Here is a 24,373-nt window from a genome sequence, read left to right on the forward strand (position 1 = left end):
GCCCTAAACACATGTGTGGCTTTCTAGATCCACAAGAATATATCAGAGATTTTCAAAGTTGCCTATGGACATCTCATTCCTCAGTTTTTCTTCTTAACTTTTTCGTCATGCTTTTGTTTACCTCAACTGATATCACAGGCTTAGGTAGCTGCAATATTAAACAATTGTAGCTGATTATTTTCAACAAATGCCCTGGGGATAGGGCTTTTTCCACTGAGTTAAGTCAAATAACCGTAGCCCTCTTTGAATGGGGCTTTTCCAGGGAGCTACTAAATGGGCCAAAGAATGAAAATACTTGGGATGGGACTTTTTGAAGAGTTCTAACATGATATGCCCCCTTTGGTTGCTGCTAACTGATGTTTTTCACAGCTTCCATAGTTTCAAGGCTTCCAGTTTTTGAAGTTACTGTGTAGCTGGTGAATGGGATGCTGTGGTAGGCTAAGTTAGATTACCCACTGGTTCTACTGAGATTCAGCAGATTTCTTGAATGAGAACTCTTCATATTTTTGCAAGCTTTTTATTAATTTTCAGAGTTCTGGAAAAGTTAACTTTGACATGTTTTTGTTGCTGTTATGAAGGAGTGAATTTACAAACATCCTCATTCTGCCATTCTGGAAGCCCCTGTAAATGCCTGATTTAGCACTCATCATAAAACCAAGATTTTATTCTAAGAGACCCATTTATTCGCTCTTTTATCAAATGTCTAAAACATATGCACACCATATTGAAGAAGAAACATGGAGAATGTCTTCTAGTGGGCAAGAGGAGCAGGAATCAGCAAATTGTTAAGCACTTCTTGATGCCAGGTACTGTGCTACCTGATTCCTAGATATCATTTATTCATAGTAACCCTGAGAGTGAGTGTTTTCAACCATTCTATAGATTATAGAATTAAGGTCCAGAGAGGATAGATAATGTGCTAGTGAGTAACCCAGTCAGAATTTGAAACATTGTTCTGATTCTATCATTTTTTTCTCAACTGTATGATGCTGTTCCCCAATCTTCTTCATATGATATTCAAAGATTTCATTATCCTACCACAAACTTTGTTATTAGTGTTATAGCAACTTTAAAAAATATCACAATATTTGTGGTAGAGGTTAAAATAACCCTACCTGAGTTAAACTATACCTTAGTCAGATAAAGCTATATATAATATCTGATATTTAAGCCTAATTAATTTTGTTTATTTGGTTTTTCACTTGCACGTAATTTAGGAGTAAATTGATTTTACAAGATTTGCTACAAAAATGGCGGCCCCTTTCCCTATACCCCCATTTCCACCTCTCTAGAGTTGATCATTTCAACTCATTCAACATATTCTTTTGGTATTTACCTTGATTTCCTTAAATACTATGTTTATATTCTACTTCTAGATGTTCTACTTCTAGTCACATGTTCTGACTGCCCACAACAGAAAATGAGGATTTAGCCTTCTTTCACACATCATCCCACCCCTACTGACACAGCCCTTTTTCTGTCTTCCCATCACCCCAATATAGTTCAACTGTCACTTTTGTTAAGTCAGTATTCAATTTTTACTTTATTATGACAATGTAAGTATTACTCTCAGCTAAGCTATATAATATACTATGATTACTTTTCCTCTTGTACAGAAAATTCTCTTGAGGTAGATAATTGCTTTATATATTTTACTTGGCTTTCTCTATATGTATCATTAATTTAGTCCCAAGTTCTGAAATGTCTAAATTATGATTCAGTATGTTCAAGCACATAAGGTGTTCTGTTAATTTTATCTTCTTTTAGACTTACTCCAAACCAGAGCTTTTTTGTTTTGTTTAATATATCATAAAGTGTTCAATCATATTTATTGAAGAACTTTTCACATTTTTATAATATTGTGGTAAAATACATGTAACATAAATTTGTCATTTTAACCATTTTTAAATTATATTCATTGGCATAAATTATATTCACAGTATTGTGCAATCATCACCACCATCTATTTCTAAAATGTTTTCATCATCACGAACAGAAAATCTACATCCATTCAGCAGTAACTATCCATTTCCCCTCCCTCTAGCTCCTGGAAACCATTATTCTACTTTCTGTCTCTATGAATTGCCTATTCTAGATACCTCATATAAGTGGAATCATCCAGTGTCTGTCCTTTTTGACTGACTTCTTTCATTCAGCATAATGTTTTCAAGGTTCATCCATGCTGTAGCATGCATTAGAATTTCATTCCTTTTTATGGCTGAATAATATTCCATTGTTTATTCATTCACTTAGGTTGTTTCTACCTTATGACTATTGTACACCAATGTTCATCACAGAATTATTCACAACAGCTCAAATGTGGAAACCACCCAGATACATAAATGCAGAATTATTAGGCCAAAAATATGAACTTTAAAAAAAATACTCAATAGACATAACAAAATTTTTTAAGAAATTATATGCTTATTCATATTCTCACTAGCACTGTATAATAGGACTGTCTCACAAGACATTTATTCATATTCTCACTAGCACTGTATAATAGGACTGTCTCACAAGACATTTATGAAAAATTATTATAGTTTTTTTAAGCATTTTATTAGTTGAGAAATTTTAAAACAGCATTTGAGACTTCGATATCCATTTACTTGACCACTTTGTTATTTTTACTCGTTTTCTGAATTGGTCATTTATTTTGCTGGATTAAGTAGAGAATAAAATATTTACAAACAAACTCTAGGATTCATAAGCCTATGAATTCTATGTTGCACATTGAAATTATCCAAGTATCATTAAAAAATGTTGATCTCTGATTCCCACCTTCTTATTTTGTTGTTATGATGTATAACCAAGGCTTCAGCATTTTTAAAGTCTCCACAGATGATTTGTACTGTAATGTTTGCAAACCCCTGACCTAAGGAATTTGAGCCTAGGAAATATTTGTGGCCACTTTGCCATAAGGCTAAAAATAAATTGTGTTTTTCTTAGAGACAAAGAACTAGAGGAGACAGTGATTGAGAGCATCAAAAATGCAAGGTTATTAACTTTAAGTCACCTATTATAAATTTGATGAACAGGGCTATTAAAACTGAGAAGAGGCTATGGAGCTGAAAAGAACTCAAAATTTGTTGAGCATCAAAATGTCTGAAACATAAAATTCAAACATACAGAGAAATAAAACTGGTTTAAATACACCAGGTAGATATTTGAGAATAAAAAAACCTCAGATAAGTCTTGAATCCTGAAGGTGTTATACTTATGTGATTACCAAATGGTAATTTTTATCTTCATTGGTTATTTCTAAATATTTACACATTTCTAAAATTTGTAAGATGATAGAGGTGTCTTGTATGCCACTATATAAGAAAGGAGAAAGCAGGAATATCTTACTCCATGATTTTTTAATCTCTGTTTTAAGGGGTGTATGAAGTCACAATTATCTCTCTGAATATAATTTTTTTAACTGAATGTAAGCCTAAGACGATGACATCTAAAAATATACACAGACTGACTGGCATCCTGGAAATCTAAAACTAATCATTCATATTTCCTGGGTTAGTTTTCCTGTTTTTTTTGAAACTCTTTTTGGATAACACTAAAACTCTGTTTTCTTTCACTGGCAACAGCAATATGGATCTGAGGGATGTCATTTGTTTGGAGGTAGATTCTGCTTAGTTCTATTGACTCCCACCCTTTGGAAAAGGCGAAACACAAGAGAATTCGTATTCAGTTGATTCACCTTCAAATAAAATACTGATGGAGATACATCCATGTGTGGGAACATGGACCAGAATGAAGTTGCTACTAAAGGATTGCAGGTGTCCACTGATTGTGATCGCTTTGGCCGAAACTGGAATAAATACAACAATGGGGAGATGATTGTTTTCTTACTTGAATTTAGCAAGGGGAAGGTCTTTATTATTTGGACTTTAACTTCTCCCTGGGCATTGAATAAAGGGCACATAACTTTCTATGGTATTTTTTTGTCCTAATTCTTTAATTTTAATTTAATCTTAAGTTAAAGAATTAATCATAGGTATAATATCCATATTTTTTAGACAAAAATACTCACAACTGGACCAATGAGCAACATCATGATAAATGGAGAAAAGATTGACGTTGTCAAGGATTTCATTTTACTTGGATCCACAATCGATGCCCATGGAAGCAGCAGTCAGGAACTCAAACAACACATTGCATTGGGCAAATCTGCTGCAAAAGGCGTCTTTAAAATGTTGAAAAGCAAAGATGTCACTTTGAGGACTTAGGTGGGCCTGATCCAAGCCATGATATTTTCAATCACCTCATAGGTATGCAAATGCTGGGTAATGGATAAGGAAGACAAAAGAAGGATTGATGTCTTTGAATTATGATGTTGATGAAGAATACTGAATATACCATGGACTGCCAGAGGAATGAACAAGTCTGCCTTGGAAGAAATACAGAGTGCTCCTTGGAAGTGAGGATGGTGACACTTTGTTTTACGTATTTTGGGCATGTTATCAGGCGAGACCAGTCCCTGGAGAAGGGCATCATGCTTGGTAAAGTAGAGCATCAACGAAAAAGAGGAAGACCCTCTATGAGATGGCTTGACACGGTGGCTGCACCAAAGGGCTCAAGCATAACAATGATTGTGAGGTTGGCGCAGGACGAAGCAGCGTTTCGTTCTGTTATGCATAGGTTTACTATGAGTCGGAAGTGACTCGACAGCACCTAACAACAATAACAATAATCCACATAATTATGGACAATACTGTTGAGAACTGGAATAGAGGTAAAAGTTCAGCATAGGCATCAGGCCCTGATGTTGGTAATGTCTTTCCTGATGTTTTTCAGTGTCCCTTAGGCAGGCACTCTGTGGCACATCCTAATGACTCCAAAAAGGTTCTGAAAGGACCCAAGGTACTGGGGGAGAGAGCCATTTTGTCAAGTTAGAAGCAGGACTCTGATATTTTCCTTTTCCTCCTTCAAATGTGGTAGTGACATCCCTACTTGACCAAAGGCTGGAGCAGTAAGGTCAATGGATTCAATAAGAAAAATAACATGTTGAGGAACACTCACAGGTCTCCACAGAGGGGAGATGGTCATAGGAGAAGTGACTAATTTAGGCTTTTACTAACAGTTCTGTTATGATGCTTCATAATATGTGAAACAGGGTCCAACCCCTCCCTGTTCAACCTGCCTCTGAAAAGATGCAGAAAACTCTTTCTTATAGCAGAATATTTCAATGTCTAAAATTTATGTGGGAGTAAAAGGTCTCCAGAGGTCTCAGGTCTAAACTATATTCTCTAATTCACCTATTATCAGATACACTGAATGTCGAGATACTTAAAAAAAAACCTTTTGCTGACAAGTGGATTCTGATTCACAGTGACCCAATAAGACAGAGTAGAACTGCCCCAAAGGGTTTCCAAGGAGCGGCTGGTGGATTTGAACTGCTGACCTTTTGGTTAGCAGCCGAGCTCTTAACCACTATGCCACCAGGGGTCCATGTCTAGATATTAGAGCATATAAACATGCTAGTTGGTTCCCATGTGACCATTTATTTGTGTCCATATTCTCTTCTTCATCAGAAAGAAAGATAAATGGTAGGATCCATACACCAAACATTTGGGAGTTATTACTGATTCTTGATCGTGGCAGAGAAGTGAACCAACATGACAATATGAACAGTTGAAAGGAGAGGCAAAAGCTTGGAGACAGGGAAAATAGGCATTTATTGTAGTAATCCAAGTGGAAGATAGAATAGATCTGAGTGACGACAGTGACAGTGGAGGTGGTTTACGAAGAATTAAGTGGGTGTAGCGTCATAATGCTTGGAAAGTATTGTATTCTACGCTTCACATTTCCATGTCAGGTTAAGGTAGCAATCTTGGTGTAGTCTTTCTTTCTTAGTTATTGATGTACAATTTTAAACTTTTGTAGAGAATGAAGCTCAGAGAAGAATGGAAATCTTTCACTGCCATTACAAAGAACACCTGTTTAGTAGTCCTTGGCCAATCTGCTACTTCTCTGTGCCAAAGCAAAAGCTGTTATATCTACCCCAAACACTACTATGTTTAGCAACAGAGCAAATGACTGCTATAACATCCATATGGCAAATTGTTCTTTCAAATTGTTCATTACATGAGCCATCGTTGGCCTAAAAAACAAATGACAGTAGTTGCAGATGTTTTCCACAGCATCTTTTCTTTTAGATGTTCCTTAAAGAAATAGAAGATGGTTTTTAAGTTCAGAAATGAAGAAATGAAGGGAAAAATATCGAAGTACGATGCAACGCCTTGGCAATAATATTATTCTTATCCTTATTGGGGAAAACCATTCATCAGGCACATCTTATGCAAAAAACAAACAATAACCTAAGTATTCAATAAAATGGCTCTAATGGAATTTTTAATGTGATATTGTATTAAAGTCTCAATTTTTTATAGGCATAGAATGCAATTCAAGCATTAAATCTCAAAGTATTTCAATCTAGATGTTTGTCTTTATTTTAGATAAAATTTATACACACACATATGTGTATGTGTGTGTGTATAGTCATGTTATGAGGAGCAGTGCTATTTTATGTTTTAATAAACAAAGCATATTTGATGACTTTAAATACAGTTTTTAAATTATTTGTTAGATATTTTTAAAAGGTTTGTAAATTATGACCAAAAAAATAGGATCTTGTTTATTCTTCCCTCTTCCTCTTATGCTTCCCTTTGCATTCTTTCCTGAAAATGCAGTCTTAAAGTGATTCAGCTGAGCAGTGTAAAATAGTGGGAATGAGTACGGGGAGTATGGTAAACCAGAGCAGGATGAGGAGGACATCTGTGGAGAAGGGCTACATAGCACCGGGTGCTGGAGTCAGGGTGAGGAGGATGTTCCCATAGTGGAGCAGTGGCGAGGGGTGTTAAAACCAGAGAAGGGTGAGGAGTGTGTCACATGGGGCCACTTTGACATGAGGAGTCAGAGTCCAAGTGGGATGAGGGGGTGTTCATGCATGGGGACACCCCAACATGTGATGGCAGAAGCCGAGCAGGGTAAGGATGACATCCTTGGGGAGGGGTGACCTGGCATAAAAAGTCAGAGTCTGAACAGGGTGTTTCCATCAGCAAATGAACCTCAGCCGAGTTCCAGAGAGCAATCAGGGTGAGGAGGGCATCTGTGCAGGGAGTGGCAGTGAGTTTATGTTAACGGAGGTGGAACAATTCAGAAAAGGAGGATGAGAACGGTTGCACAACAGGAACAATGTAACCAATGTCACTGCATTGTACATGTAGAAATGATTAAATTGGTGTATGTTCTGTATGTATATTTTCAACAAAGATGGGAAAATACTCTAGTGAAATAACGTTTATCTTCTTACGGACATACTTTTTTGCTATTCAACCTGTTAAACTAGATTATAGTTTCCAAAGACACATGAAAGTCTCTAGTTCAAGATGGGGAGATAAAAATAATTTTCTTTCACTCTCTCTTAAGACACATTAACATGATATCACAGAATAAACATGATAATAAATTTAATCACACCAAAGAGACTGGGAGGAAAATCATATTTACTTTAACGGCATGGACTTTTAAGGTGTGGACTGCATGGAGAAGGGAGTCAACGTCCCAAGAACTACTCAGAGAGGCATAAAGCTGGTAATGCTGGCATCATTTTGTGTTATTTCTCTGAATCAACTCTCTTCTAAAATATCCAATCTCTTCCTCTGTCATCTGTGTCCAACACTATGCACCTTGTGCCTTTCACTTCTTTGTCCTTTCCCTCTACATTTTGGAAGAATTGGCCAAATTTGTCCTCCAAATAACTGATTTGATATTATTCTCTATATAAGCTGAGTTTGTCTGGGTACTAAGCCAAACAATTACCTTTAAAATTGGGTCTGATTCTTGCATCGTATCCTGATGTCCTCCCCATTAATTTATCAAGAAAGTCAGAAGGTGACATTGGAGCACTTCGAGATCTTGCACTATCTGTTTCCTTTGTAGCAACCAAACTACAAATGAGAAAAAAAAATATAGATTTAAAAAAAAAATCTATCAATCATTACCTATGCATATAAAACAGAAATGCTAAGCAAATATGCCATCAAAAACAAAGTTTTAAATACCATACAGTAAATATTAATATAAGACAAATTTTTATACATTTACAGTAAGTATTTATAATGTTTCACATGTATTCGATCCAATTGTCAGAAGTGAAACTATTTTGAATTAAACCTGGAAACAGAAGCTGTTTCCAAATTATTTTGTCAGTCTTTGTTAGGCTTTTAAAATCTATATTTACCTAACCTTGATTTCTGATTGCAGTTTTAACTAAAATATCCTTAGGGTTTCAGGTGTAAGAAAATACGAAAGTTCAGCTATAAAATACAATTCATACAGCTTTCATTGAGGGAAAAACATCACCTTGCAAGTTTTGCAAATTGTTCTTATAATAATAAAGTGTCATAATAAAATGACAGAAGTGTCCAATATGCTAAACAATAATATTATGTTATTTTCTTACATATCAATTCTCAAGTAACACTAACGTTCAAATATTCTCAAATAACAGTGTTGTTTTCTCAAGTAATAGTGCTTCCTTTATTAGTTAAATTCATTCTGCTTTCACTGATGTGTATCACTAATCTACAGGATATTTTGTTCAGACCTGGAATTTATAAGTCAAGATTGAGATATTACTATAAACGTAATCTGTGCACCTGGGTATTATATGATAAGAGCCTGTGCCCAAGAAAGATAAAGAGTTATTTTCTCATTCAAACATTTCTTCTTTTTCTACAGCTGCTCATCCTAGAAGCCCGTAAGTGTGATTGCACCCCTGTCTAGCTCCTTATTTAGATAGGATGGTGCCACAGATGGCCTGCGCCTGCCTGCCAGGATCAAATGATTCTTTTCCTCCACAGAGCTCTGCTCAGAGAAGTGAAGCAGATTTCCTGAGTGCACACAGTGTTTGGAACTGACATGTTCAAGGGGAAGTTACCTTCCTGGAGACTGTCGATCATCACAGCTTCCTGGCTCTGCCACTCAACTCAGAGCTTGCCAAGCCCTGAGATTTTTGGTCATCCCTGATCACAGCAGAGTCAAGTTATTAAATTGCTCATTTTCTCCTGCCAGAATTTTTAGTGGAGGAGTGAGAATGTACCTTAAAACCATTGCCATTGTCTACCACACTCATGTACAGTGAAAGCCAAACTAAAATCCAGTCTCAGCGACTATACGAGAATGGTATTTCTGAAAGTTCAATATGGCAACCAACAGCACCCATTAGCAATGGCCCTGCTCTAGTTCTGTGTAGGTATGGACACTGTAAGTCACTTAACTTGCACAATGACCTTCACTCTGTCATTCTTGCTGCCTCCCTAAACAGAAGCTTCCCCTCTGTTTGATCTGTTTGTTTCAGAATGACCAAAGAGTCTTTTGTGACCCTTTCTTTTTGATTATTACTGCTCAACTACACTCCCTTCCAACATGACCTGTGGAAACTGGAAAGTTTATTTTAATGCAAAGAAAAAAGAAAAAGGAATGCTACTACATTCTTAATGACTCTACAGAACTTTTCCTCTATCATCAGGTATCAAGTGACTTTTGCTGTCCTCTTAAAATTAAGTAACATTTGTCCAGTTTTCCATGGTCCAAGAACATAGGGCCTACAGGAATTTTTGAGTTCTCATAAGTACACACTGCCGCTTCTAAACCTTTTTTTCCCTTGCCAAATTGCTCCTTTAAGTCATCACAAAATAAACTTCTACATTTTCAAACCTATATATATACATATACCAGTTTACCTGGATGTGAACCAGTAATACTCTTCAATCCCCTTTCTGTTTTGTTTTGTTTTAATAATAGATGACTGTGGATACTGAAGTGGTAACACCACACATTATACCCTGGATCCCATTCACCACATAATCAAGGATATCACTTCTGTATTATCAATTTTTTTTCTCTCTACTTGATTACACCCATAAGTAAACAAACATATTAAAAACTTCATTCACTTCGAATAACATCATCCCATCCAGCTACCATACACACAACTGGATCAATAAGCAACATCATGATAAACAGGAAAAGATTGAAGTTGTCAAGGATTTCATTTTATTTTGATCCACAATCAACACCCATGGAAGCAGCAGTCAATAAACGATGTGCTGCAGTGGGCAAATCGGCTGCAAAACACCTCTTTAAAGTGTTAAAAAAGCAAATATGTCACTTTAAGGACTAAGGTGCACCTGACCCGAGCCATGCTGTCTTCAATCTCCTTATATACGTTCGAAAGGTGGACAATGAATAAGGAAGACTAAAGAAAAATTGATGCCTTGGAATTGTGGTGTTGGCGAAGAATATTGAATATACCATGGACTGCCAAAAGAATGAACAAATTTGCCTTGGAAGATGTACAGCCAGAATATTCCTTAGAAGCAAGGACGGCTAGACTTTGTCTCACATACTTTGGACATGTTATCAGGGGGACAAGTCCCTGGAGAAGGACATCATCCTTGGTAAAGAAGAGGGTCAGCGAAGAAGAGCAAGACCTTCAACGAGATGGATTAACATGGTGGTTGCAACAATGGGCTCAAGCATAACAACAATTATGAGGATGGCAAAGAACAGGGTAGTGTTTTGTTCTACTGTACATAGGGTCACTGTGAGTTGGAACTGACTCAATGGCACCTAACAATGGCTACCATACTGTTTCCCTTTCTAGTCAATTACTTTGAAATAATAGTCTGTATTTGCTATCCTTAATTTCTCTCCTCTCATTCTTTATATATTCCTTCCACTCCATTGAATCTGCTCTTGTAAACATCACCAGTGACCTTCACATTGCCATAGTCTCTTATTAGTCTTTATCTGATTTATATTTCAACAGCATTTGACAGGGTTGGTGATTCCCTTCATAAACTTCAGGTGGTCTTCTCCACATAGGTTTCTTGGTTCTTCTCCTACCTCTTGTTCACTCATTTAAATCTCTTTTGCCAATTCCTCTTCATTTTCTGGATCTTAAATGCAGGAATATCCCAAACACATAGAAAAAGCTCCTCTCTTCTCTACACTCATTTTTCTAGGCAATTTCTATCTACACCATCTATAAGCTGATGATTCCCCAATAATTTCTCTGGCTCTAAATTTGTACTTGCGTTTCTGGTTTATATTCAACTGCCAATTCAGCCTCTCAACTTGATGTCTAATGGCTACCTTAAAATTCTAATGCCCTAACCCTAATTCTCCAAGCACTAATTGTTCTCAGCATCTTAAATATTCTTTTTAAACAGTTCAATAAAATCAGATTTCTGTTGTTTCATCAAGAGAAATTAATTCTTGATCTTTTCAAGAAGTTTTTCTTTAAAGAGAGAGAAGAAATGGGAGGTAGCTGCAATGAGTAGTAGTGTCAAGAGAATTTATTGTTATTAATATTTCTAAACCTTATTTTATTTGTTTCGATACATACCAAAACCATAATTAAGCTATTACAATAATCATGTTTTCCTGAAATTTGATCTGACAGAGTTCCTTTTAAAATTCTGTTTGAAATATGTTCTTATTTCTAAACACGTTTGATTCCAAATATGATATTCATGGATTATTATACTGATTCACCAGGGATAAAAATATTTAAAAATCCATTTTATAGAAGACAAGAATTCTATGAGCAGAATCATATTCATTTATTTATTTAACAACCGTTATTAATACCTACCAAGGAGCATGGCATCATGCTTGGAAGTTTTAAAAAGAAAGGGGTAAAATATATATATATATATATATCTCATGTTTAACATTTTTAATGACCAACCCACTGTTGAAATAGTTTCAACTAAGAATATAAATATGCATAGTTTATATGATTATATAATTAGCCCTAGTGGTGCAGTGGTTAAGACCTCTGCTGCTAACAGAAAGATTGGCAGTTCAAATCCACCAGCTCCTCCTCGGAAACCCTAAGAGGCAGTTCTCCTCTGTCCTATAGGGTTGCTATGAGTTGAAATCAACTCCACAGCATTTTTTTTTTTTTATTAGTAACTAAAATAAGCTGTGAGAAGGAAAACAGCTATTATCACTATTATAAACTAGTATGGAAGATGTATCATTGGTAAATTATCATTGGTAAATCATCTCATAGCAAGTAATCTAATAAACATTATCTAATTTCCTAAAAAGTGTTATGTATATTTAATAGTCAAAGATCAAATTATACTTTTCTTTAATCCTGAAATATGTTTTATCATAAATTAAAACTATGAAATTAATGTTATATTAATATATTTAATATATACTAAATTAACTATATTATATTGTTAATGTTGTATAATATATTTAAGAAATTACAGTTCTTTTGACACGGCATGTAAAAATTAATAAGCACTACTTTAATTTGATTAATGAGAAAACAAATGAAATACACATTGGCTGGGATAGTGGGAGCATAAGTAAAAGATAATTAAGTTATTTTAAAAACAATACACAAGAGTTTTGAAAGTTTTTATAAACCAAGTAAAGTTCAGTAACAATAATATTAGCGTGCATTTGTTATGTAAATGTGCCCTGTCTCATGTTAAAATGAACTTAAATATCTGTTGATATTAAATTCTATGTTGAAAAAATGAATTTTGACTTCTCATATAACTTACTAGCATTGCATTAAGACCAGTAAAGTATACAGAACATAAATTTTCACTACTTCCCCCCTTCATGCTGGACTGCACAGCACCACTGAAACTGGAGAAACATTGGTCCACAGCCACCCAAGTCCCACCCACACCCACCCATTAGCTCCCGCCACAGCATCTTTTTATTTTTTATCTGTTTTTCTTTTTTCCCTTTCATCCTTTTGTTTCTCTCTCCCACCTAGTCCCATATGCCATTTCTACCCCTTCCCACTGAGCCACACTGTGTAGATTCAAATAGAGAGCCACTGGCCTGCTGCCACCTTGGGTTCGCCCTGAGCCCACCTCCTGGCTCCTACCCAGCCGCCGTCTTTTTTTTTCTTTATTTCCTTTCTTTTCTTACCACCTTTCACCTAGCCCCATAAGGCATGCTCCTCTCCCTCCCACCATACACTAGTTTGCCCTGCACCCACTCACTGGCCACCACTGTGCTGCCATTTTTTTCTTTTCTCTTTTTCCTTCCCTCCTCCCCCACCTACCCATGTAGGCCGTCTTCTCACCTTCCTGCCACCTCCCACCATTGAAGATAGAGTGCAACTGGTGAACCAGACCTCCCCCATAAGCCAGCTCCTACTGTGCCAGCATTTATTTTATTTTATTTACTTTTTCTTTCTTTCTTTCCTTTCTACCTCCCACCTAGCCCCATAAGCAACCTCTACCCCCTTCCCACCAGTCCCAAGACCCATCCTGCTGCCACACACTGGCTACTTTTATTCCTTTCTCTCTTTTATTTTCTTTCTGCCCTCACCTCACCCCATATGCCACCCCCCCTTCATGCTGGCCCCTGCTGTGCCACTGTGACTAGAGTGTCCCTGGCACTTAGGTCTGTTGCTTCACTGAGCCCACACTACACTTCCTCTCCCAGCAGTTGACCAGCTACTAAACAATAGGAAATGAGCCCATACCACTTCCTGTCTGACACCTCTGCTTATCTTCGAGGGGCTGTGAATGCTCTCACATTGCTGGACCAACATCAAGAGGCAGACAGCACCTGCCCATTTCACCCTCATGCACCTCACCAAGCCAGTGTACCTTAAAGCAGGCTCACCCTGCCTGCTGCTGCCCTGCCTACCTGGACAAGGTGATGACAGCTATAGTCCCACAGATGAGTAGGCAGCAAAGCATGTTTGGCCTGACCACCCTGACTTATCAAAACAAAACAAAACAAAAAAGCAGGACAAAACAAACAAATATACAATCAATAAAGAAAATAATACCTTAATGTCTCAGAGACAGCAGACAATATCAAACATAAATGTAAGCAAGACAAGATGACTACAGCAAGTGACCAAAATACAGAATCAGATGACCTTCCAGTAGAAAAAAAAAGACAGTGGAACTACTTGATATAAAGTACAGAAGACTAATATTTAGAGCTCTCCAAATATTAGGGAATGGATCAAGGAAAACATAGATAACCCAAGGGAAAAAATAAGCAAGATCCTGGAAAACACAGACAAAGCAATAGAAAATTCAGGAAAATAATACAATAACAAAATGTCAAAATGACTAACCAATTAGAAATCATACAAAAACAGCAACTAGAAATCCAAAAGATAAACAACAAAATTTCAAAAATGGACAGCTCAATAGAAGGTCTTAAGAGCAAATCTGAAACAATGGAAAACAGAATCAACGAGATTGAAGACAAATATATGGATGCCACTTTGTTTTAGGAAAAAAAAAAGTCAGAAAAAAGAACAAAGAAAAATGAAGAAAATCTAAGAATTAAGTGGGATACAACAAAGAGCAAAAATCTGTGTGTGAACTTGGGAAGAAAATGGAAAACACAGATGAATTGTTGAAGATTTGCTGGCAGAAATCTTCTTAAATATGAAAAACAGAAAGCTGAACATCTAAAAAGCTCAACGAAATCCATATAAGATAGACCCCCAAAGAATTCACCAAGACCTATCATAATCACACTTGCCAGTACCAAAGACAAAGAAAAAAATCCTGACAGTAGCTCCAGAAAAACTTATAAACAGGAAACAATAAGACTAAGCTCTGAATACTTGGCAGAAACTATGCAGACAAGAAATAAATGGCATAACATATATACAATTTTGAAAGAAAAAAAATGCCAACCAAGAATAATATATCCTGAAAAGCTCTCCTTAATATGATGGCAAAATTAGGACATTTCCAGATAAGCAGAAATTAAAGGAATTCATAAAAACCAAAACAAACTTACAAGAAATATTAAAGGGAGAACTATGATGAGAGAACCAACAACATAGGATAACAACCATTGTCAAGGACACAGGACAGCATCAGCCACATATCAATTTAGGTAAGGAACTCTTAATAATATAACAAAGCTAAGAGACTTAGCATAGGGAAACAATTTATAAACGATGACAACATCAAAACAATAAAAGGGGGAATAAATGGGTAGGTACAGAACTCTCAAATGAAAAGTAAGTCAATGCAATATCAAGTAATGAAATACTGGCTCAAACTTAGAAAGATCAGGGTAAATTTCTAAGTAAGCACAAAGAAAGTTAAAAAAAAAAAACCTACTCATCAAAATAAAAAGGTAGAAAAATATAAAGATTCAATAAACACAAAACCTATAGTTATGAAAGAGAAGAAAATCCACAAAAAAGAGGAACTCAGCACAGGAAAGTAAGAGGAACAAAGAAAATGTCAGCAACCCCAAAAAAAGCACAATAATATGTCGGCAATAAACTCATGCCTGTCAATAATAACACTGAATGTAAATGGCTTAAATGCACTAGTAAAGAAACAGAGAGTGGCAGAATGAATTTAAAAAAAAATCATGACTAATCAACATGCTGCCTACAAGAGACACACCTTAGACACAAAGGCATAAATACATTAAAAATCAAAGGATGGAAAAAATATATGAAACAAACAGTAACCAAAAAAGAGCAGGAGTAGCAATACTAATCACAGATAAATTAGACTTTAAGGCAAATTCATCCATAAAAGACAAGGAAAGACATTATATAATGATTAAAGGGACAATCCATCAAGAAGACAAAACTTTAATAAATATCTACACATCTAATGACAGGGATCTAAAATACATAAAACAAACTGTAACAGCACTGAAAAGATAAACAGACAGTTCCACAATAATAGTAGGAGACTTCAACACACCACTCTCTGTAAAGGACAGGGCATCTAGAAAGAAAATCAACAAAGACACAGAAGGTATAAGGGCAACAATCAACCAACTTGACCTCATAGATTTATATAGAACACTCCACTCAACAGCAGAAAACTATACATTCTTTTCCAACACACATGGAACATTCTTCAGAACACATCACATTTTAGGCCACAAAACAACCCTCAATAAAATGCAAAACATCGAAATAATACAGAGCATTCTCTCTGATCACAATGCCATAAAAGTAGATATAAGTAACAGGAAGAGCAAGGAAAAAATAAAATATATGGAAACTGAATAACACCTTGCTTAAAAACAACTGGGTAAGAAACAAAAGAAGGAATTTAAAAAATCCTAGAATCAAATGTGAATGACAACACGTAATACTGAAGCCTTTAGGGTTCAGCAAAGGCAGTGCTCAGAGGTGAATTTATAGTAATAAATGCACACATCAAAATAGAAGAATTGGCCAAAAGCAAAATATTAGCTCTATGACTAGAACAAATAGAAAGAGCACAGCAAAAGAGGCTCACAGGCACCAGAAGAAAGGACATAATAAGATTAGAGCATAAATAAATGAAATAGAGAACAGAAAAACAATAGAAAGAATCAACAAGACCAAAAGTTGGTTCTTCGAAAATATCAACAAAATCCACAAACAAATGGCCAAACTGACAAAAGAGAAAACAGGAGAGGAAGCAAATAATCCATGTTAGAAATGAGATTGGGGACATTACAAGAGACCCAACTGAAATAAAAAGGATCATAACAGAATACTATGAAAAATTGTGCTACAAGAAATTTGAGAGCCTAGAGAAAATGGATACATTTCTAGAAAAACACTACCTACCTAAACTAACACAAGCTGAAGTAGAAAATCTGAACAGATCCATAACAAGAGAAGAGATTGAAGAGGTAATAATAATAATAATAATAATAAAACAAACCTCCCAACAAAAAAAATTCTCGCTGGGACAGCTTCACTGAAGAATTCTACCAAACATTCCAAGAGGAGCTCATACCAGTACTACTCAAACTATTTCAAAGCATAGAAAAGGAAGGAATACTCCCAAATTCATTCTATGAAGCCAGAATAACCCTGATACCAAAGCCAGGCAAAGACACCAAAAAAGAAAATAACAAACCAATCTCTCATGAATATACATGCAAAAATTCTCAACAAAATTCTAGCCAATAGAATTCAACATCATATCAAACAAATTATACACCTTAATCAAGTTGGATTCATATCAGGTATCCAAGAATGGTTCAACATTAGAAAATCCACCACATAAATAAAACAAAAAAAGGAAGACTCACATTACCATCTCTATCTATGTAGAACAGCATTTGACAAACTCCAACACCCATTCCTGATAAAAACTCTCAATAAAATAGGAATAGAAATGAAATTCCTCAATATAGTAAAGGGCATTTATGCAAAGCCAACAGCCAACATCATTCTCAACAGAGGGAGGCTGAAAGCATTCACTATGAGAATGGGAACAAGGCAAGGATGCCCTTCATCACTGCTCCTATTTAACACTGTGCTGGAATTCCTAGCTCAAGCAATAAGGCAAGAAAAACAAAGGGCATCCAAATTGGAAAGGAAGAAGTAAAATGATCCCTATTGGCAGATGATATGATTCTAATCATAGAGAACTCCAAAGATACCACTAGAAAACTACTGGAACTAATAGAAAATTTAGCAGAGTAGCAGGATATAAGATCAACATACAAAAAACAATTGGATTCCTGTACACCAACAAAGAGAACTATGGAAAGGAAATCAGGAAAACAATACCATTTTTAAGTTCCCCTAAGAAGATAAAATACTTAGGAATAAATCTAACTAGGGATGTAAAAGACCTACACAAAGAAAATTACAAAACACTACTACAAAAAACCAAAAGAGACCTACGTAAATGGAAAAGCATACCATGCTCAGGGATAGGAAGACTCAACACTGTGAAAATGTCAATTCTTCCCAAAGCAACCTACAGATAAAATGCAATTCCAATCCAAATACCAACACATTCTTTAACAAGATGGAAAAACTAATCACCAACGTTATATGGAATGGAAAGAGGCCCCGGATAAGCAAAGCACCACTGAAGAAAAAGAACAAACTAGGAGGCCTCACACTACCTGATCTTAAAACCTACTATCCAGCCAAATAGTCAAAACAGCCTGGTATTTGTACAACAACAGACACACAGACCAATAGAACAGAATAGAGAACCCAGATGTTAATCCATCCACCTGTGGTCAGTTGATCTTTGACAAAGGACCAAAGTCCATTAAATGGGGTAAAAATAATCTTTTCTTCATTTATTTAATTTTTATTGTGGTGAAAATGTACACACCGAAACATGCTTCTCTTCTTATGGGTCTGTTCTGATTTTCAACATCACTTTGTGTTAGCTTGCGTAGGTAGGGTGTTTCTAGAAATTTCTCCATTTCCTTAGGTTTTCAAATTTGTTGGAGTATACTTTTTCATAGTAGTCTGTTATGATCTTTTTTATTTCAGTTGGGTCTGTTGTAACGTCCCCCATTTCATTTCTTATTTGGGTTATTTGCATCCTCTCCTGTTTTTCTTTTGTCAGTCTGGCCAGTGGTTTGTCGATTTTGTTGCTCCTTTCAAAGAACCAACTTCTGGTTTTGTTGATTCTTTCTACTGTTTTTCTATTCTTTGTTTCATTTATTTCTGCTCTGCTCTTCATTATTTCCTTTCTTCTAAACTGTGGTCTTTTTTTGCTGCTCTTTTTCTATTTGTTTGAGTTCTGTAGTTAATGTTTTGATTTTGTCCCTTCTTTCTTTTTTGATGTGTATATCTATTGCTGTACATTGTCCTCTAAGGACTACCTTTGCTGTGTCCAAAAGGTTTTGATATGATGTGTTTTCATTCTCATTTGATCCTAGGAATTTTTTTGATTCCATCTCTGATTTCTTCTATGACCCAGTGGTTTGTAAGCAGAGTGTTATGCAGTTTCCATGTAATTGATTTTTTTCCTTGCTCTTCTGTTGTTAATTTCTACCTTCATGGCATTGTGATCAGAGAAGATACTTTGGATGATCTCAGCATTTTTGATCTTGTTGAGGATTGCTCTGAGGCCTAAGATGTGGTCTATTCTAGAGAATGTTCCATGTGCATTGGAAAAGAATGTGTACCTTGCAGCTGTTGGGTGTAGTGTTCTATATATATCTATGAGGTCAAGTTGGCTGATTGTGCCCTTTAGGTCTTCTGTATCTTTGTTGAGTTTCTTTCTAGATGTTCTGTCCTTTACTGAAGTGGTGTGTTGAAGTCTCCTACTATTATTGTGGAACTGTTTTCAGTACTGTTAGATTTTGTTTTATGTATTTTGGAGCCCTGTCACTGGGTGCATAGATGTTTATTATGGTTATGCCTTCATGATGGATCATCCCCTCAATCATTATATAGTGTCCTTCTTTGTCTTTTATGGTGGATTTTGTTTTAAAGTTTACTTTATCTGAGATTATTATTGTCACTTGCTCTTTTTTGGTAGATGTTTGCTGGATTTTTTTTTTCCATTCTTTGATTTTTAATAAATTTACTTCTTTGTTTCTAAGGTGTGTCTTTTGTAGACAGCATATTGATGTATCCTGTTTTTTTTTTATCCATTCTGTCACTCTCCACCTCTTTATGGGTGCATTTAGGCCATTTACATTCAGTGTAATTATTGATAGGTGTGAGTTCATTGCTGTCATTTTGTAGTGCTTTTTTCTGTGGTGCTGACTTGTTTTTGTTCCTTTTACTCTCCCGTGCTGAAATCCTTTTGTTTGTGGATTTTTTTCATTTATTTTATTTTTGTAGATCTTGTTTTTACTGATACTATATGTTTTTCTTCTTTATTTTGATGAGTAAGTTTGTTAACTTTCTTTGTGGTTATTTTGAAATTTGCCCTTATCTTCTAGGTTTGAACCTGTCTATTATTACCTGATATCACCTTGCCGTCCTCTCCATTAGAAGGTTCTATACCTACATGGTCTATTCCCTCTTTTATAATTCTGATGTTGTTGTCCTTTACAGATTAACCTCTTTGGTTCCCTGTTGTAATTGTTTTGGTTTTGGATAGTCCTTGAGAGTTCATTTCCTCCGTTGGTATCTCGCTTATATGATCCTGCATCCTAGATTCAGCCTGTGGCCTGATGTTAAAACAATTTTTTTTTTAATGAATAGTGCTGGCAAAACTGGATGTCCATCTGTAAAAAAATGAAACAGGACCCATTCCTCACATCATACACAAAAACTAACTCAAAATGAGCCAAAACCTAAATATAAAACCTAAAACAATAAAGATCATGGAAGAAAAAATAGAGACAATGGCATAAATAGAATATAAACCATAACTAACAATGCACAAACACCAGAAGATAAGCTATACATCTGGGAGCTCCTAAAAATTAAACACGCCCTTCAGAAGACTTCACCAAAAGACTAAAATGAGAATCTACAGAGTGGGAAATAATTTTTAGCTGTGACATATCCGACAAGGGTCTAATCTCCGAAATATACAGAATAATTCAAAACTTCTATAACAAAAAGACAATCCAATTAAAAATTGGGCTAAGATATGGACACTTCACCAAAGAAGACATTCTTGCAGCTAACAGACACATGAGGAAATGCTCTCAAGCATTAGCCATTGTTGTTGTTTTGTGCCCTTGAGGCAGCTGCGACTCAAAGTGACACTATGTATAACAGAACGAAACACTGCCTAGTCCAGCGCCATCCTCATAATTGTTGCTGTCTGTAGCCTATTGTTTCAGCCACTGTGTCAATCCATCTCACTGAGGATCTTCCTCTTTTTGGCTGACCCTCTTGTTTACCAAGCATGGTGTCTTTCTCCAGGGACTAATTCCTACTGATAACATGTCAAAATTATGTGAGATTTAGTCTCACCATCCTTGCTTCTAAGGAGCATTCTGGCTGTACTTCCTCTAAGACAGATTTGTTTGTTCTACTGGCAGTCCATGACATATTCAATATTTTAAGCCAACACCATAATTCAAAGGCATCAGTCTTCCTTATTCATTGTCCAGCTTTCACATGCATATGAGGTGATTGAAAATATCATGGCTTGGGTCAGGTGCACCTTAGTCCTCAAAGTGACATCTTTGCTTCAGCCAGTAGAGAAATGCAAATTAAAACTACAATGAGATACTACCTGTTATAGATTGACTTGTGTCCCCCAAAAATATGTGCCAACACTGCCAGGCCATGTATCATACTATTGTGTGATTGTCCACCATTTTGTCATCTGATGTGATTTTCCTATGTGTTGTAAATCCTACCTCTATGACGTTGATGAGGCAGGATTAGAGGCAGTTATGTTAATGAGGCAGGACTCATTCTATAAGCTTAGGTAGTGTCTTAAGCCAATCTCTTTTGAGATATAAAAGAGAAGTGAGCAGAGAGACATCGGGAGTTCATACCACCAAAAAAGCAGCGCCAGGAGCAGAGTGTGTCCTTTAAACCCAGGGTCGCTGTGCCTGAGAAGCTCCTAAACCAGGGGAAGATTGGTGACAAGGACCATCCTCCAGAGCCAAAAGAGAAAACATTCCTCTGGAGCTGGCACCCTGAATTTGGACTTCTAGCCTCCTAGACTGTGAGAGAATAAATTTCTGTTTATTGAAGCCATCAAGTTGTGGTACTTTTGTTATAGCAGCACTAGATACCTAAGACACCATCTTACCCAGAAATTACTGGCAGTAATCAAAAAAGAACTGAAAATAACGAGTGTTGGAGATGTTGTGGTAAGATTTGAACTCTTATACACTGCTGGACTGAATGTAAAATGGTACAACCACTATGGAAAACAATATGGCACCTCCTTAAAAAGCTACAAATAGAAATACTATAAGATCCAGCAATCCCACTCCTAAGAATATATCCTAGAGAAATAAGAGTCATCGCACGAATAGACATATGCGCACCCATGTTCATTACAGCATTATTCACAATAGCGAAGAGACGGAAACAACCTAAATGTCCATCAACAGATGAATGGATAAACAAATTATGGTACTTACGCACAATAGAATACTACGAAATGATAAAGAATAATGATGAATCTGTGAAACATCTCACAACATGGGTGAATCTGGAGGGCATTATGCTGAGTGAAATAAATCAATTGCAAAAGGACAAATAAAGTATGAGACCATTATTATAAAAATCCAAGAAAAGATTTACACACAGAAAAAAAATCTTTGATGGTTACAAGGGAGGGGACCAGTGTGGAGGGGAAATCACTGACTAAATTAGAAGAAAAATGTTAACTTTGGTGAAAGCAAAGACAACATACAATATAGGGGAAGTCAGCAGAATTTGACCAAGGCAAAGCCATAAAAGCCTCCTAGACACATTCACACACCTTGAGGGACAGAGTTACTGGGGCTGAGGACTGGGGACGATGGTCTCAGGGGATATCTAGGTTAACTGGCTTAACACAATTCATAAAGAAAAAGTCCTTCATCCTACTTTGGTGAATAGCATTTGAAGTTGTAAAAGCTTGTGAGCATCCATCTAAAAGACATACTGGTCCCATTATGTTCAGAGCAAAGGAGAATGAAGAAAACCAAAGACACAAGGAAAATATTAGTCCAAAGAACTAACGGACCACATCAACCACAGCCTCCACCATCCTGATCCCAGAAGAACTAGATGGTGCCTGGCTACCACCACTGACTGCTGTGACAGTGATCAGAATAGAGGATCCCAGACAGAAGAGGAGAAAAGATGCAGACCAAAATTCAAAATCACAAAAAAGACCAGACTTAGTGCTCTAACAGAGACTGGAGAAACCCCTGAGACTATGGTCCTTGGACACCCTCTTAATTCAAAACTGAAGCCACTCCCGGACTTCCAGCAATATGGCGCTTTAGGCAGAAGCACTATGCTGTCCCTCCACAGCAAAGATCCAAAAAACTAAGCCAGAGAAAACAGCAATCCTGAAACCCTAAAACATCAATTGAAGAGAAAAACAACTCAGCCAAGTACCAAATGGAGTGAGAAACTGACAGAGAATGGAGAGCGAGGAGAGATTCATGCAGAGGTCCCCTATCAGCTAACGCAGCATGGATCCTCCATCTTGGACTCCTATCTGAGACCAGCGAACAGGGGGTTCGAGAATGCAGCTTCACGGAGCTTCCAGCAGGAGACAGAACAACCTGTAAACAGAGATATACGTTTTCCCACCCCCTACCCTTCTTCACCCCCACTCGGCCTCCTCTGGTTCCTGCAGCCACAGTTTCTTGACCGGGAAGCACCGGCTGCTTGGATTCCACCTGCCCGCACTGGCCAATTCCCTGAGTGCCATTTGTTGGCTGCTGGTGTTGCTTTTATCCGCTTCTTTTGATTTCTTCCTTACCTCTCACTACCTCCCCCTCCTTTCGCTCAAATACCTGGCTCTGGGCACCATCACTCCTTCTTCCTAAGGGGCTGTGGAGCTCCATTCGAGTGTGGAACTGCTTTCCTGTCTGTGCTGCCGTGCTGGTGGGATCCTCAGGCTTTTTTTTGTTTGCTTGTTTTGAAATGTTTGTTTGTTTTCTTTTTCTTTTCTTGAGTTGGGAGCTTGTTCTGGCCGGGCAGTGCTACGCAGCTTGGCACCTACCCCTCATCTTGGTCAGATGCTCGAGGCATCCTGAGGACATTTCTTTTTTCGTGGTTTTCTTTTCCTGTTTTTTGGGGGGACATTTCTTGTTCTTTTTTTTTTTAATTTGTTTTGCTTCTTTTTCCCTCTTTTTCCCTTTTTGTCTTTCTTCATTAGTCAGTTTCTCATCTATACCTTCCTTCTCTTCCTGTCCTCTGAATACCTGGCACTGAATACTTCTACCCATTCTAGCCAGGCTGTACTTCAACACCTGGGAACAACTATCCTAGACCTTGTAGCCACACCAGTGGGATACCTGGGAGCTTCACTGTTCTTTTTTCTTTCTAATTTTTATTTATTCATTCTTTTCTTTTTTTATCTTCTTCTTCCCCTTCTTGTTTTTTTCCATTCCATAGTCTCTTATCTCTCCACTCCAATGGCAAGCTCCCCTAGCACTCTTTTTTGTTTGTTTGTTTGTATGTTTTTGGCTCCTGTTCCTCCCTCCTCTGTCCCATACCCATCTTAGCTCCACACATCACAGTCTCCCCCCTTCATCCTGCCTATCTGCACGATGCGCTTAACATCACACCACCAAGCAGCACAGGCACGGCCTACCAGAACATGCCCTGCACTGATTACTGACTCGCCCTGGTGGTTGTAGTAAGTGCCACAAACAACCCATCCTAGCAACTCCTCTTCAGCTAGACCTGCCCTGCTGTACCATATCTGAGTGACAGACCCTGCCAATTGGAGAAGAAGGTGAAAAGTATCTTGCCCACAGACGAGCAAACAACAAAGAACACACAGCCCACCTGCTCAAACATAGCCAAATTAAAAAAAGGACGAAACAAACAAATCTACAATCAATAAATGAGAAAAATAACTACTGAATGCCCTGAAGACAGCAGACAATATCAAAACATTTACAGGTTCCAGTAGGCGTCCAAAATAAAACACCAGATGACTTTCCAGTGGAAGAAAAGGCA

The 24,373-nt window shown here is 36.9% G+C and overlaps 1 protein-coding gene across 1 annotated transcript in view; it reads right to left on the minus strand.

Moving 5' to 3' along the window:
• Positions 1–24,373, minus strand: part of GLRA3 (glycine receptor alpha 3) — a 237,902-nt gene that overhangs the window by 160,513 nt on the left and 53,016 nt on the right. Inside the window, exon 2 of the mRNA XM_023742918.1 lies at positions 7,825–7,952. Coding sequence (XP_023598686.1) covers positions 7,825–7,952 — 128 coding nt within the window. The remainder of the gene's footprint in view (positions 1–7,824; positions 7,953–24,373) is intronic.

The sequence above is a fragment of the Trichechus manatus genome, unplaced genomic scaffold (assembly GCF_000243295.1).
Source record: "Trichechus manatus latirostris isolate Lorelei unplaced genomic scaffold, TriManLat1.0 scaffold00225, whole genome shotgun sequence".
Taxonomy (NCBI): domain Eukaryota; kingdom Metazoa; phylum Chordata; class Mammalia; order Sirenia; family Trichechidae; genus Trichechus; species Trichechus manatus.